Source organism: Dama dama, chromosome 15 (genome assembly GCF_033118175.1).
Source record: "Dama dama isolate Ldn47 chromosome 15, ASM3311817v1, whole genome shotgun sequence".
In the NCBI taxonomy this organism is placed as follows: domain Eukaryota; kingdom Metazoa; phylum Chordata; class Mammalia; order Artiodactyla; family Cervidae; genus Dama; species Dama dama.
The window spans coordinates 13,198,471-13,211,927 of record NC_083695.1 but is presented as its reverse complement, the minus strand read 5'-3'; the positions used below and the strand labels follow the sequence as shown (position 1 = coordinate 13,211,927).

The window sequence follows — 13,457 nt, the reverse complement described above, 5'->3', positions numbered from 1 at the left end:
GGATTTTCCAGCACTGGACAGTTGAGGGCCTGAAACTCAGGCTGATGGTGGGTTCCCAGATACCCCGATTCGCTGTGGACACTGAGAGCTGTGCTAACATTGCAACCCACATGTTTCTAATTCTTGCCCCTGAGGGGTTTGCTCATTTTCCATACTGATTAGTTTATAGCAGCACAGCTAATTTGCAGTGACATTCGGGATTACGCATTAAGGTTTATTAGAATAAAGGGAACAACACTGTGGAATGTTGTAGCAGGGAGCCTGGCTCTGAGCGCTGCAGAGCTGAGATGCAAACCTGTCCCCAGCTTCATTACTGAGCTGCCGCTTGTCCTGGGGCCACCACTCAGCCGTCTGTGCCCAGCCTTCTTCACCCAGAGTCAAAGTCTGAGAGACATAAAGAGGAGTTTGGGTGAATCACAAGGGTTTTTCTTAAGAATTAAGTAATGAATGTGATTAACGATAAATGGGAGAATTCCCAGTTACTCACCTGTCGCTCCCCCGCAGCTCATTTTCAATTCTGTGTTGATTTCCTTCAATAACTCCTGTCCCAACCCAGATGGTATCTATTTAGGAAATTCAGGAAACTCTTAATATTTGCATAAGCAGAGCAAATTGAGAAATAAATTAGTGTGAAGCAATGATCTCATGCAATAGAAAGCTGAATATAAATGGCTTCTGGATTTTTCTAGGCCAGGGACTCATGAAGTCACTCAGTAAATATTTGTGAAATCCTACCCAGTGCTGGACCCTGGGGATAAACAGCACGGGATGGGCTGAGGTTCACCCTTCTGAGCGAGAGGCTGGGTGGACAGGCCGAGACCCTGGGGTCCAGGGGAGGAAGTGGGTTCCATTCCCACAATCACTGACGTGGTTTCCTTCCGGGGACCCCCCCCCCCCCCCCCCCCCCGCTTCTGATACCTGGAAAGGTTGTCAGAAACACCTCATCTTTACTCTTCATTAAACAGGACAGTGTGTCCACTGGATGTGATCACGGCATTCACTCTCCTGATGCAAACGTTGATGTGGGCCGGGAGGGGGTGCAGCCAGCTCCCGGAGGACAGAGAACAGAGGTCCCAGGAGAGGGCAGAGTCTGCACACAGTAGACACTCAATGGTCGTTTGTTGAATAGATTTGATCCCTGTAATCTGCTGTACAGGGAAGGAAGCTGTCGACATCAGGATCGTCACCATCATCCTCATTTTGTAAACGAGGGAGGTGAGGTTCAGAGAGGTTTGGCGGGGTTAGGGTGAGTAACTCCAAGGACACAGGGCTAGAAAAGGGTGGCATTGGGCCTTCTCACCCCTGTGCAGTAAAGCCAGTCTGCTGACACCTGGTGGTGGTGGAGGAAAGTGCAGTGTTTACTGCAGGCACCAAGCAAGGAGGCCAGGCAGCTAGGGCTTGAACGGTCCCCCTGAACTCCCTGAAGACCTTGAAAGGGTTTTAAAGACAGGACGAGGAAGGGGGAGTTATGGGTTGTGTGATCAGCTCATGGACATCCTTCTTATTGGTTGGTGGTGAGGTAGTCAGGAGTCAACATCATCAACCTTCTGGTTCCAACTGGTCTGGGGTCTACATGCCTGTGGGCATCATACGGTTAACTTCTTCCACCTGGTGGAGGATTCAGTCTCTGCAGAACATCCCAGAGGACGTGGCTCAGAGTATTATCTATAGCTCTGGAAGAGGAACTAAAGTTTCTTGACTTAGTTTAGTGGCTAAGCTATTATTATTTTGCTTGACTGTTTTCCTTTCTTTCTGCATTTTCTTTTTTCCAGTTAAATTTATTCTTTGACTAAAGTTTGTTTCTACAGACAAGTGGGAGGTGGAGGACATGGTAGGGGGCGTCCTGTTCTGGAAAGGCCCCCATTGGTCCTGCTTGGTTACACCAGAGCAAGCTGTTCAAGCCTCCCTGATGCTCTGTTTCCTTGTTGGCAAAACTGATAACACTTGGTGGACAGTAAATTCTCAGTTCATACTGGATTATTTTCTTATTACTAGTTAAAGTTTTTCATTACTACTACTGCCATTGTAATTTGCCTTTACACACATGAAACAGAGTAACAAATCTTAAAATAAGCTTCTGAATTGCGTGGTATGTTGCAATAAGTAAGCAGCTTCCGAGATTATTCAGAGTCTGAATCTGTGTCAGGCCCAGAAATGCAAGCAAGGCTCCCTTTTCTGAGGCTGCTGGTTTTTAACTTAGAAAAACCTAGGTGACGTGTTTTCTACCACTGTTTCTAAGAATGTCAGGGTTGCCTCACTGCAGGGCTTGGCTAGCCTCCCTGTTTTGTAAGGGCCACATTAAGATGTAGGAAGTGGGAGCATAGCCTCTACCTTTCCACTTCTGCAGTCTGTCTGAGCCTTGGGAGGAACGTTTGTCCGTGACTTTGGTTTATTGCTCACCTCTGCTCGCCTTGTTTATTGCTGTGTCTATGGCCCCAAGCGCAGTTCATGGCACATAGTAAACGGGCTTGAGAATGGTTCTTCTTTTTCTGAATGAATGAATGAGTGCATCAAATTGGTAGGAGTGAAAAGGAATGGACAAAATAACCACACATATTTGGATTAGCTAATCTCTTTCTTTCCTAAGAAAAATGGAGGTTGTGTGATCCTGCGTGAATGGATAAATCAGAACACACACCTCCCCCATTTCAGTGTCAAGGACCCTGAGGTCAACGTGGCAGCCACGCTCAGGGTGTGTGGAAAGAAGCCCCATGAAGAGCGGACAGGGTGGTTCATGCCTCACACCCATCGGCGCGACCTGCTTCTCTGCCGGGAAGACGCCCTTGATTGTTAGGATAGGATTTATGTATGGATATGTATGGATAGGATTTATTTCTGGTGCAGATGTGTCTGTTTTGTCCAAGGCCTGGAACAGGTTGGATATTTTAGAATGTTTAATGATACAACTACTTGTGTATGTGGTAGAAGACATTTTTATTATCTTATTGATTTTCTTTCATTTTATTGTTTGTATCTTATAGGTGTAAAAATAATATATGCTCATTATAGAAAACTTAGAAAATAAAAGATTGGCCAAAAGAAGTAATTCCATCACACAGAGGTAAAAACTGATAACATTTTGGCAGATATTTTCCTATCTTTTACTTAATATATATTATTTTTAGAATAGTTGTTCCATGCTATATGGATTACCAAATACCTGCTTTAGAAAACAGCCATAAATAGTGAACATTTTCCATGCAATTTAATCTTCTTTGCTGACCTAATTTTAGTGGCTGCAGAGCCCTGCTCAGGATGGATGTACCATGGTTTACTGCTCTGGTCCTAACTCGGGGCCACAATTGCAGTGTTTTTGGTTTGGGCCACTAAGGACTGTGGTATTTTTGTAGCTATTCTTTATGCATACCCATGATTATTATTGTTGTTGTTTGTTGCTAAGTTGTCTCTGACTTTTGCGACCCCATGGACTCTAGCCCACCAGGCTCCTCTGTCCATGGGATTTTCTAGGCAAGAATACTAGAGTGGGTTGCCTTCTCCAGGGAATCTTCCTGACCCAGGGATTGGACCAGAGTCTCCTGCATGGCAGGCGGATAATTATTTACATATTCAGTTCAGTTCAGTCACTCAGTTGTGTCCGACACTTTGTGACCCCATGGACTGCAGCACACCAGGCTTCCCTGTCCATCACCAACTCCCAAAGCTTGTTCAAACTCATGTCCATTGAGTTGGTGATGCCATCTAACCATTTCATCCCCTGTTGTCCCCTTCTCCTCCTGCCTTCAATCTTTCCCAGCATCGGAGTCTTTTCCGATGAGTCAGTTTTCCTCATCAGGAGGCCAAAGTATTGGAGTTTCAGCTTCAGCATCAGTTCTTCCAATGAATATTCAGGACTAGTTTCCTTTAGGATGGATCTTCTTGCAGTCCAAGGGACTCTCAAGAGTCTTCTCCAACACCACAGCTCAAAAGCACCAATTCTTAGGCACAAAGCTTTCTTTAGAGTCCAGCTCTTACATCCATCCACACATGACTACTGGAAAAACCGTAGCTTTGACTAGACAGACCTTTGTTGGTAAAGTAATGTCTCTGCTTTTAGTATGCTATCTAGCTTGGTCATAGCTTTTCTTCCAAGGAGCAAGTGTCTTTTAATTTCATGGCTGCAGTCACCCCCTGCAGTGATTTTGGACCCCAAGAAAATAAAGTCAGCCACTGTTTCCACTGTTTCCCCATCTATTTGCCATGAAGTGATGGGACCGGATGCCATGATTTTAGTTTTCTGAATGTTGAGCTTTAAGCCAACTTTTTCACTCTCCTCTTTCACTTTCATCAAGAGGCTCTTTAGTTCTTCTTCACTTTCTGCCATAAGGATGGTCAGAACCCCATGAATAGTATGAACAGACAGTTTGCATATAATTAAGTTTTAAAACCTGGACAAGAGGATCCAACGGCATGTTTTGGATCTAATTTTTATTCCCTGTGCTCACCAAGGAATTATGGTTTCTGAAAGCTTTTGTCAGTTGTTACATGAAAAATGATATTTTATGTTGTTTGAATTTGCTTTTAGGAACATTTTTGATGATAAACCTTCATAATTTCTCTTTTTTTTGAGTTTCTGATAGATGTAGTCATCTTTTTCTTCTTCTATTGCTAGCACTCTTGACATTAGCAGTATTTCCTTTTCCCCAACTTGTTGTTTGCCTTTTAATTGTAGTCAGTGGTACTTTCATAGACACTGTTTCCTTGAATTGTTGACGTAGTTTTGCTTAGGGTGGACTTTTCCCCCATTCTATTGCATTCAGTTAGAAATTGGTTTGTCATCCTTTGACGAGAAACACCTGCGAGGTTTCTGCAAGGGCGTCTCACCCGTGTAAGGTGGCAGCCTGAGCCACATCTTCACCAGTGTTGCTTCAACCAAATACGCCAGCTCCGGTGAGCATGGGAGAAAGAGCCGAACAGATTTTAAGTGGTCTTTTGATAGTCTTCTAGCACACTCTTTCTGAGAAGCTCTGACCCAAACATCTTCAAATCAGCATCCCTCTCTGTCTTGTCCACAGCCAAGATCTGCCCTGGAATTTGGCTCTGGATGGGTCCAGGCAGAGCTGTCCAATGATGTTCAATGGAAACCACATACGTGATTTTAAATAATATAGTAGCCACATTAAGACTTTTTATTTTTAAAAAAAGAGATTTTTTATTTAGTTTTGACTGTTCTGGGTCTTTGTTGCTGGACTTTCTGTAGTTGTAGTGAGCAGAGGCTACTCTCCAGTTGCTGTGCTGGGGCTTCTCATTGCGTGACTTCTCTTGTTGCAAAGCATGGGCTCTAGGCGTGTGGGCTTCAGTATTTGCAGCACATGGGTCCAGTACTCGTGGCTCACAGGCTCTAGAGTGCGGGCTTAGTTGCCCCTTGGCATGGGGGGGGGGGTCTTCCTGGAGCAGGGATCGAACCCATGTCCCCCGAACTGGCAGGCAGATTCTTAGCCACTGTACCACCAGGGAAGTCCCTACTATCCATATTTTATAAATGTAAGGAAAAAAAAAAAACAAGTGAAATTAATTTAAGAAATACATTTAATTAACCCAGTGTATCAAAAACATTGTCATCCCAACATGTAATGAATGTGAAAATATCATTGATGAGATATTTGGCATTCTTTGTTTTCATACTAAGTCTTTAATATCTGATGGGTATTTTACGCTTTCAGTGCAGATAGCTACTCACATAGTTATGGAGCCGGACAGTGCGCAGTCCAATAAAGCAAGGTAACTCTAGGCAACTGCTAAAGTCCCAACAGATTATCATTCAAACAAAAGCATACACTGGGACCTCATCCCCGTGACCCTTCTAAGGATGAGGGCAGCCAGGAGCCACTTTGTGACTCTTCTTTCCATTAAGATTCATGTGGACCTGAAAATTTCAGGTCATTCATATCTGTGCCTATATATGTGTGTGTGTGTGTGTGTGTGTGTGTGTGCGTGTGTGTCTGTTTTAAGAGCTGGCGGTGACGACCCCCAAGCCCGGCTGAGAATGGATCCACAGATGTCGGAAGCCGCTGCTCAGGACAGTTTGCGAGTGTCCATCACCAGGCGAGACTGGCTTCTCCAAGAAAAGCAGCAGTTACAGGTGAGCAGGTGAAAAGTCTTTATGACGGAAGACAGCATTTTTCTAACACATCTGAGCCAAATGCAGCAAAATGAGTCTTTGCTTGAATGCAGCCCTTAGAGAGTTGGCAGTGCCCCCAGGAGGGGTGAGGCAGAATGTGGGTGGAGACGACTGGAGGGCTTGTTGGAGTCTTTTTACAAACAAGAGGTTGGAAGTTCAGCAATGTTTGTGCCTGTTTTTGCTAGTACGCTTTATCTTTTGAATATGCCTTCCTTGAGTGCCAAGCCAATTTGTCACCTCTTATCATTTTGTCCTTGAGAAGTTTCTTTCAGAAGGCAGAAAAAAAAATCTGAGCTGTGGCAATCCTTTATGGAAACTGCTATCAGATTGGACTGTGGGTAGCGACTGTTAGGAGGCAGAGCTGTGAGTGGGGACTGGGCAAGGCGGGCGAAACTGGGAAACACTGGGAATGACTGAGCTTCATGGGAGCTCTGGATTGTCCCGGAGCAGTGGATGCAAGTTGGCTGAGAATCATGGGGGGCTGGAAATTTTGGTGCAACTCTGAGTTATAGCCAGAAGGTGACCAGGGGCTCTGGAAGTTGACAGGGCCCCCCAGAAGCAAGGAGCCTTGAAGTTCTGTCCACACCTTCCCAAGCCTAGAGGATTTTAAGCCTGACTGGGGAGCAGTGAGGAAACACAGACTTCTGGAAAATGCAGAGCTCTTTAACACGTGCGTCCACAGTGTGGCTTAGCCTCTAAACAGCCGAGTGGCCTTAGACAAGTGAATGGGGCGTGGAGAGGTTACTGGAAACCCCCAACTCCCATGCAGAGTCTTCTTGTTATGAGTTCACCCTTCCAATTCCATATGATAGCAAGGCAGCAAAGGGAGGCAAACATCATTGCAATTTGAAAAAAGTGAAGTGAAATCGCTCAGTCGTGTCTGACTCTTTGTGACCCTATGGACTGTAGCCCCGTAGCCCACAAGGCTCCTCTGTCCATGGGATTTTCCAGGCACGAATACTGGAGTGGGGTGCCATTTTCTTCTCCAGGGGATCTTCCTGACTCAGGGATCGAACTCAGGGCTTCCACATTGCAGGAAGACTCTTTACCCTCTGAGCCATGAGGTTTGAAAATGTTTTTTTTAGTTGCTAAGTCGTGTCTGACTCTGCAGCTCCATGGACTACGTGTAGCCCACCAGACTCCACTGTCCATGGAATTCTCCAGGCAATAATACTGATTGCCGTTTCCTTCTCCAGTTTAAACATATTTTCCAGTAAACTGATGCTTTCACACTCTGAGCTCACCACGTTGAGCAAACTTGTACAGCAAGTTCATGTAGCTGAAAATGTGAAGTCTGATTTTTTATTCTGGATAATATTCACCAGCTGGAGGTGAATATTCCTGATGATATCAGAGTGTACAGAACATACTTTTAGCCCAGGCTACTTAGTGTTTGAGGGCTTCCCAGGTTGTGCTAGTGGTAAAGAACCTGAATGCCACTGCAGGAGATATAAGAGATGTGGGTTAGATCTCTGGGTCGGGAAGATCCCCTGGAGGAGGGCATGGCAACCCACTCCAGTATTCTTGCCTGTAGAATCTCATGGACAGAGGAGCCTAGCAGGTTATGGTCCAGAGGTGGTTGCGAAGTTGGATATGACTGAAGTGACTTAACACACACGCGTATACTGAGTGTTTGAAGGAAGCATTCTTGGCACAATGCTGGGAGAGAAGAGGAGAAAATCAGTGATAAGGGGGTGCCTGGAAGGCCTTTGTGAGGTCTTGGGCTTTTCTCTGACTGGAATGGGAGCCATGGAGTGGGGTTGGTTGACCAGTGAAGTGATGTAATTGACCACATTTCATAAAGTCATTTTGACTTCTGTGTGAGAATAGGGTAGAGGGCCGCTGTGGAAAACAGTATAGTGGTTCTTTAAAAAATTAAAAGTTGAGTTACCATGTGATTCAACAGTTTCACTTCTGGGTATAAGACCCCAAATAATTGAAAGCAGAGACTCAAAAATGTATCGACAGCAGCATTATTCACAGTAGTCAAAAGGTGGAAGCAACAACCCAAGTGTCTATCACAGATGAATGGATAAGCAAAGTGCGAGTTGCTCAGTTCTGTCTGATTCTTTGCGACCCCATGGACTGTGGCCTGCCAGGCTCCTCTGTCCATGGAACTCTCCAGACAGAATACTCGAGTGAGTAGCCTGCCCCTTCTCCAGGGGATCTTCTTGACCCAGGAATTGAACCAGGGTCTCCTGCATTGCAGGCAGATTCTTTACCAGCTTAGCTACCAGGGATGCCTGGATAAACAAAATGTGGTATATAAATACAATGATAAATTCAGCCTTTAAAAGGAAGAAAATTCTGACACATGCTACAGCATGGATGGACCCTGAGGACATTATTCTAAGTGAAATGAGCCAGCCACGAAAGGACAAATACTGTATGATTCCACATATAGACACCTGGAGGAGTCAGATTCACAGAGACAGAAACTAGAAAGATGGCTTCCAAGGCTGAATGCAGGCGGAGAGGGGGGTCAGAGTTCAAATTTGGCAGGATGAAAAGAATCCTGGAGATGGATGGTTAAGATGGTAAGTTTTCTATTACCTATATTTTACTACAGTTGAAAAAACCCAAACAAACAAAAAAGGAAAGAAGAGGGATGGGAATTCAAAGGTAGGAAGTAGGGAGGTGTGGTGGGAGATCCTGTCAGTGATACTATAATCTTGGGCCAGTGGGATACACGCTGTTGTCTTCTTAGGATGTCTTAGCCGTGGATCTTCAATACCTCCTCCTGTGTCTCTTCCCTCCCCTACTGGAGGAGGGGTCAGCAGGTAGATCAGGTAGGATGGTCGGCACCTTGGGGTTGCGAGGATGTGGGTGAGATGGGGAGACAGCCAGTATTGGAGCTCTTGTCAGCTGGAAGCCAGTGCAGGAAACCTGGGCGTATGTTAATTAGAAGAGTCTCATTGGAGATTGAGGATGCTATGGGCACTGAGATGATTATCTACCTTAACACTGTGTGCACAGTGGGCATTCAGAGCAACCTGCTGCTCGTTTTGTTCATTGACCTCAAGATTGGATGATACTCAATTCTTGGGATTTGGTTTGTCATATTAGTGGAAATTAAATTTATTTAATATTTTTATGAACCTTAGACTGCATAACCCTATCTGTGGCATCTCATTGTTCTTTCAATCCTGTAGACTTAAGAAACTCTGACTTCTAATCTTTCTCTGCATGCTACATTTGCATGTTTGGGGTCAGACCAGCCAAGGCTTGTTTGCTTTTTGTTTTTCGGTCGTGTTAGCTGCTTTGCTGGTATCTCAAGTCCCTGAAGTTTGTTGCACTGTGTTCTGGCTCTGTCACCTGAAATGAAGTAAGTAGTTTACATATTTGCTGGATTCTTCCAAGTCTAATTCTTGGCTCACCATCCAGAGTTATTTAATGCTTGGGAGGGAAACTTTTTCCTTATGCCAGCTAATCAGAAATACAAAGCTGGCTTGATTTTTCCAGTTCAGCAAACCTCCAAAAATCTGCCCGCCTTGAAGGGGAGCGTCATGGCTCTCATGCATATGGTGAACTCTCCTGTAAAGAGAGAGTTCTCGGCAGTGTAGTCGACCATGAATGGGGTTAATTTACAAAACCTGCTCTCTCCATTCTCCGCAGAAAGAAATTGAGACCCTCCAAGCCAGGATGTCTGTTCTGGAAGCAAAAGATCAACAGCTGAGACGGGAAATAGAGGAGCAGGAGCGGCTTCTCCCGTGGCAGGGCTGCGACCTCGTGGGAGGACTGTCCCTGGGCGAGCTGCAGGAGGTCACCAAGACCTTGCAGGACACCCTGGCCTTGGCCGAGCAGATTCCCCTCCGCGCAGAGCCACCTGAAACCATCCGGAGGTACCGGTGATTTCCTAAGTGATTTTGGATCTCTCACCTTGCCGGTCTGTTTATGGGATTGATTTAGTCTGCTGTCCTACATATGTAAATATTGGGTTGGCCAAGGAACTTTCCGGTCAACTCAGTATTTTCCAAGCAGTGCTGTGTATTTTCAAGGGAAAGCACTCTCGGTATTTTGAGGGTCAAAGTCCTTCTTTGTGTGGGGCAGTCCTGTGAGCTGCAGGATATTCTGTACCTTGGCTCCCCAATCTATTGGGCTAGGTGGCTCAGTGGGTAAAGAATCCGTCTGCACCGCAGGAGACACAGGCAGATGCGAATTTGATCCCGGGGTCAAGAAGATCCCCTGGAGGAGGGCATGGCAACCCACTCCAGTATTTTTGCCTAGAGAATCCCATGGACAGAGGAGCCTGGTGGGCTACAGTCTATAGGGTTGCAAAGAGTCAGACGGGACTGAGCATGCATGCGTGCACCCAACCTGCTAAATGCCACTCTTTCTCTCCATTCTGCTAGGCACCTTCCCCATTTCCTAACGCCCCCGAGGTGCCTTCTCTCTCTTTGGGATCTATTGGAATTTGATCGGTTGGAGAGTCTGATGCCACCCTTTACTGAGGACGATCGTTTGGAGACAAGGGAAATGTTAGAAAGTGTTAGTCACTCAGTTGTGTCTGCCTCTTTGCAACCCCATGGACTGCAGCCCACCAGACTCCTCTGTCCATGGAATTCTCCATGCTAGAATACTGGAGTGGGTTGCCATTTCCTTCTCCAGGGGAATCTTCCTGACTCAAGGATCGAACCTGGGTCTCCTGCATGGCAGGCAGATTCTTTATCATCAGAGCCAGCAGGGAAGCCTGGAGACAAGGGAGGGAATGAGCTTCTAAGAGGGGAGACTCAATCAGTGACTGGGAAGAAGGAATTATTATTCATGACAGCCAACATTTATTGAGTCTTACTTTGTGTCAGGCGCTGTGCTAAGCTTTACCCAGTGAGTGGTGTCTATTATTATATCCATTTCACAGATGAGGATAAGAGAGTTTAGGAAGATCAAATAGTTTGCCAAAGTCCCAATTGATAAGAGGCAAAACTGATACTAAAATTCGTGTTTGTTACGTCAAAGCCTAGTTTCTTACCCACTTGTGGAGGGAGAACCTTCTCTGTGTCCTGTATTGAGGAAGACACAAGAGATAGGTGTGGACCTCTGACCTTCTGGGAGGTCATTACCTTATTCTGGCCAAAGATGGAACCCACCCTTACTCCTATTAGACAGAAGTCGAGCCATGCCCTGATGAAGAGGCAGCTGGTGGTGAGGCTTGAGGGTGCAGCGGGTGCAGCAATGAGGGAATGAATGTGCTGCTCGGTAATTATGCTGCAGAAAAAACTTAAGAAAACTTCACCACCTGTAGCGGTTGAGAATATGGACTCTGCTATCTACTCATCCACATAGTAGTTGGAACCATTTATTATGGGGGGCTGTTACTCGGATGAACTGAGTGAATATGTATCAATATAAAGGTCATATAATGGTGTCTGGGTGGCAGCACACCCTTTTCGGTCACGTAATGGTGCCTGTCCTTTTCATCACCGGGATTTCCATCTTCAGAAGCCTTCCCACTGCCGTCCAAACGTGCCTTAGACTGTTTAGCAAGTAGCTGCTCCCTCATACACATGCCACACTCAGTATCAACTTGGATGCTCATCCAGGAAGATGCTCACCATGTCCTCCCCTCCCCGTCCCAGCCCTGATACTTCCCTGCAGAGCTTTAACCCTGGGCTCCATCCATGAAGAAGGGGAAGACGTGGGTTGTTGCCAGATTTTAATCAAAGGAAGCTGACCATCAAGTCTGCCTGTGGCCTTTCTCCTTCACCCCCATGGTACAGCTTTGGCCTCCGGGGACCTTTTCTACTCCTGCTTCCCTTATCCCTCCTGTGGAAGTCATTACACACACACACACACACACACACACACGCACACAAACATGCACATACAAGCACACACACATGCATGCATATGCATATATACACACACACACTTATACATGTGCACACACATATGAAAATATGAAAGTGTTACTCGTTCAGTTGTGTCTGATTCTTTGTGATCCCATGGACTATAGCCTGCCAGGCCTCTCTGTCCATGAAATTCTCCAGGCAAGAATATTGGAGTGGGTTGCCATTCCCTTCCCCAGGGGATCTTCCGAACCCAGGGGTTGAACCCGGGTCTCCCACATTGCAGGCAGATTCTTTACCATCTGAGCCATCAGGGAAGCCCATACACACATATACACACACGCATACACATATACATATATACACACATATATACACGTGCACACACAGACACACTCATAGACAACCCACACATACACACATATACACATAGGCACACATGCACACATAGTATTACACATTACATGTCATGTGTAATTGTGCATGTGATATATGCATTATAATAGACAGATGTACTAACATATGGGCTTCCCTGGTGGCTGAGATGGTAAAGAATCCTCCTGCAATGCAGGAGACCTGGGTTCAATTCCTGGGTTGGAAAGGTCTCCTGGAGAAGGGAATGACAGCCCACTCCAGTTTTCTTGCCTGGACAGAGGAGCCTGTCAGGCTACAGTCCATGGTGTTGCAGAGAGTCTGACAGGACTGAGTGACTAAGCGCACACACACATTAATATATAAGGAATATGTATAATATATAACATGAAATATACATATACATTTATTTTTATAAACACAATTTGTACATGAGGCTTAAAGTAAGCCTCTTTCTGTCCCACTGTCCAGATGTGTCCTGCTTATTTCTCCGTTCACTTTGAACAGCACAGAGGTTAGTTTTACTCCTTTTATGTCACTCACAAGCTCTTCGAGGGGAAAAACTGGGGTGTGCTTAATTTTGACCCCACTGCAGGATTTCACAATGCCTCTGTGCTTTGAGCTGAATCCCTGGGCAGCGTCTCTGCAGGTGCGCCCCATCCCTGCACAGAGATGCCCCGGGCAGAGGCTGCTTTCTCACTCATCAACTCACAGCTTGCAGAGCAGCCTGCATGGTGGGCAGGCTGGGCTTGTTATTCTTATTTAACGGTTGAGGAAATAAAAACTTAAAGTTTCCATGGGATGCAGCTAGTTAAAGACTACTTATACCCACTTATAGGTGCCTCTGGGTCTGAACCAATAGGAGAGTTTCCACTTAGAGGCCTCAGTCTAAAACAAGGCACTCCCGAGTATGGTGGCTGATGGAGCTGGGCCCCTGAACTCAGATCTTACCATTCCTAGTCTGTTATGATGCCCACGTGCTCCAGCTGTGCCTTTTGCATCAGGATGAGATGCAGTTGAAATAAAAAGTGTGACTTTTGCTAAGTCATCCAGTACTCTAATCAACTGAACAGGCTCTTGAAAGACCTTTCAAGGTGTGTGGCAATCCGATTCTACAACACTCTTAGGAAAATTGGATGCAAGGGTGGCTCTTAAACGTGCTGCAGTGCTGGCTGGGGGCT

General features: G+C 45.8%; 1 protein-coding gene across 3 annotated transcripts in view; it reads left to right on the top strand.

Annotated features, from left to right (window-relative positions):
- The window catches only part of DISC1 (DISC1 scaffold protein), a 388,287-nt gene that overhangs the window by 136,266 nt on the left and 238,564 nt on the right, over window positions 1-13,457 (top strand). For all 3 annotated transcript variants that reach the window (XM_061161490.1, XM_061161488.1, XM_061161489.1), the window contains 2 exons: window positions 5,950-6,079; window positions 9,734-9,960. In XM_061161490.1, the coding sequence (XP_061017473.1) occupies window positions 5,950-6,079; window positions 9,734-9,960 (357 nt within the window). The remainder of the gene's footprint in view (window positions 1-5,949; window positions 6,080-9,733; window positions 9,961-13,457) is intronic.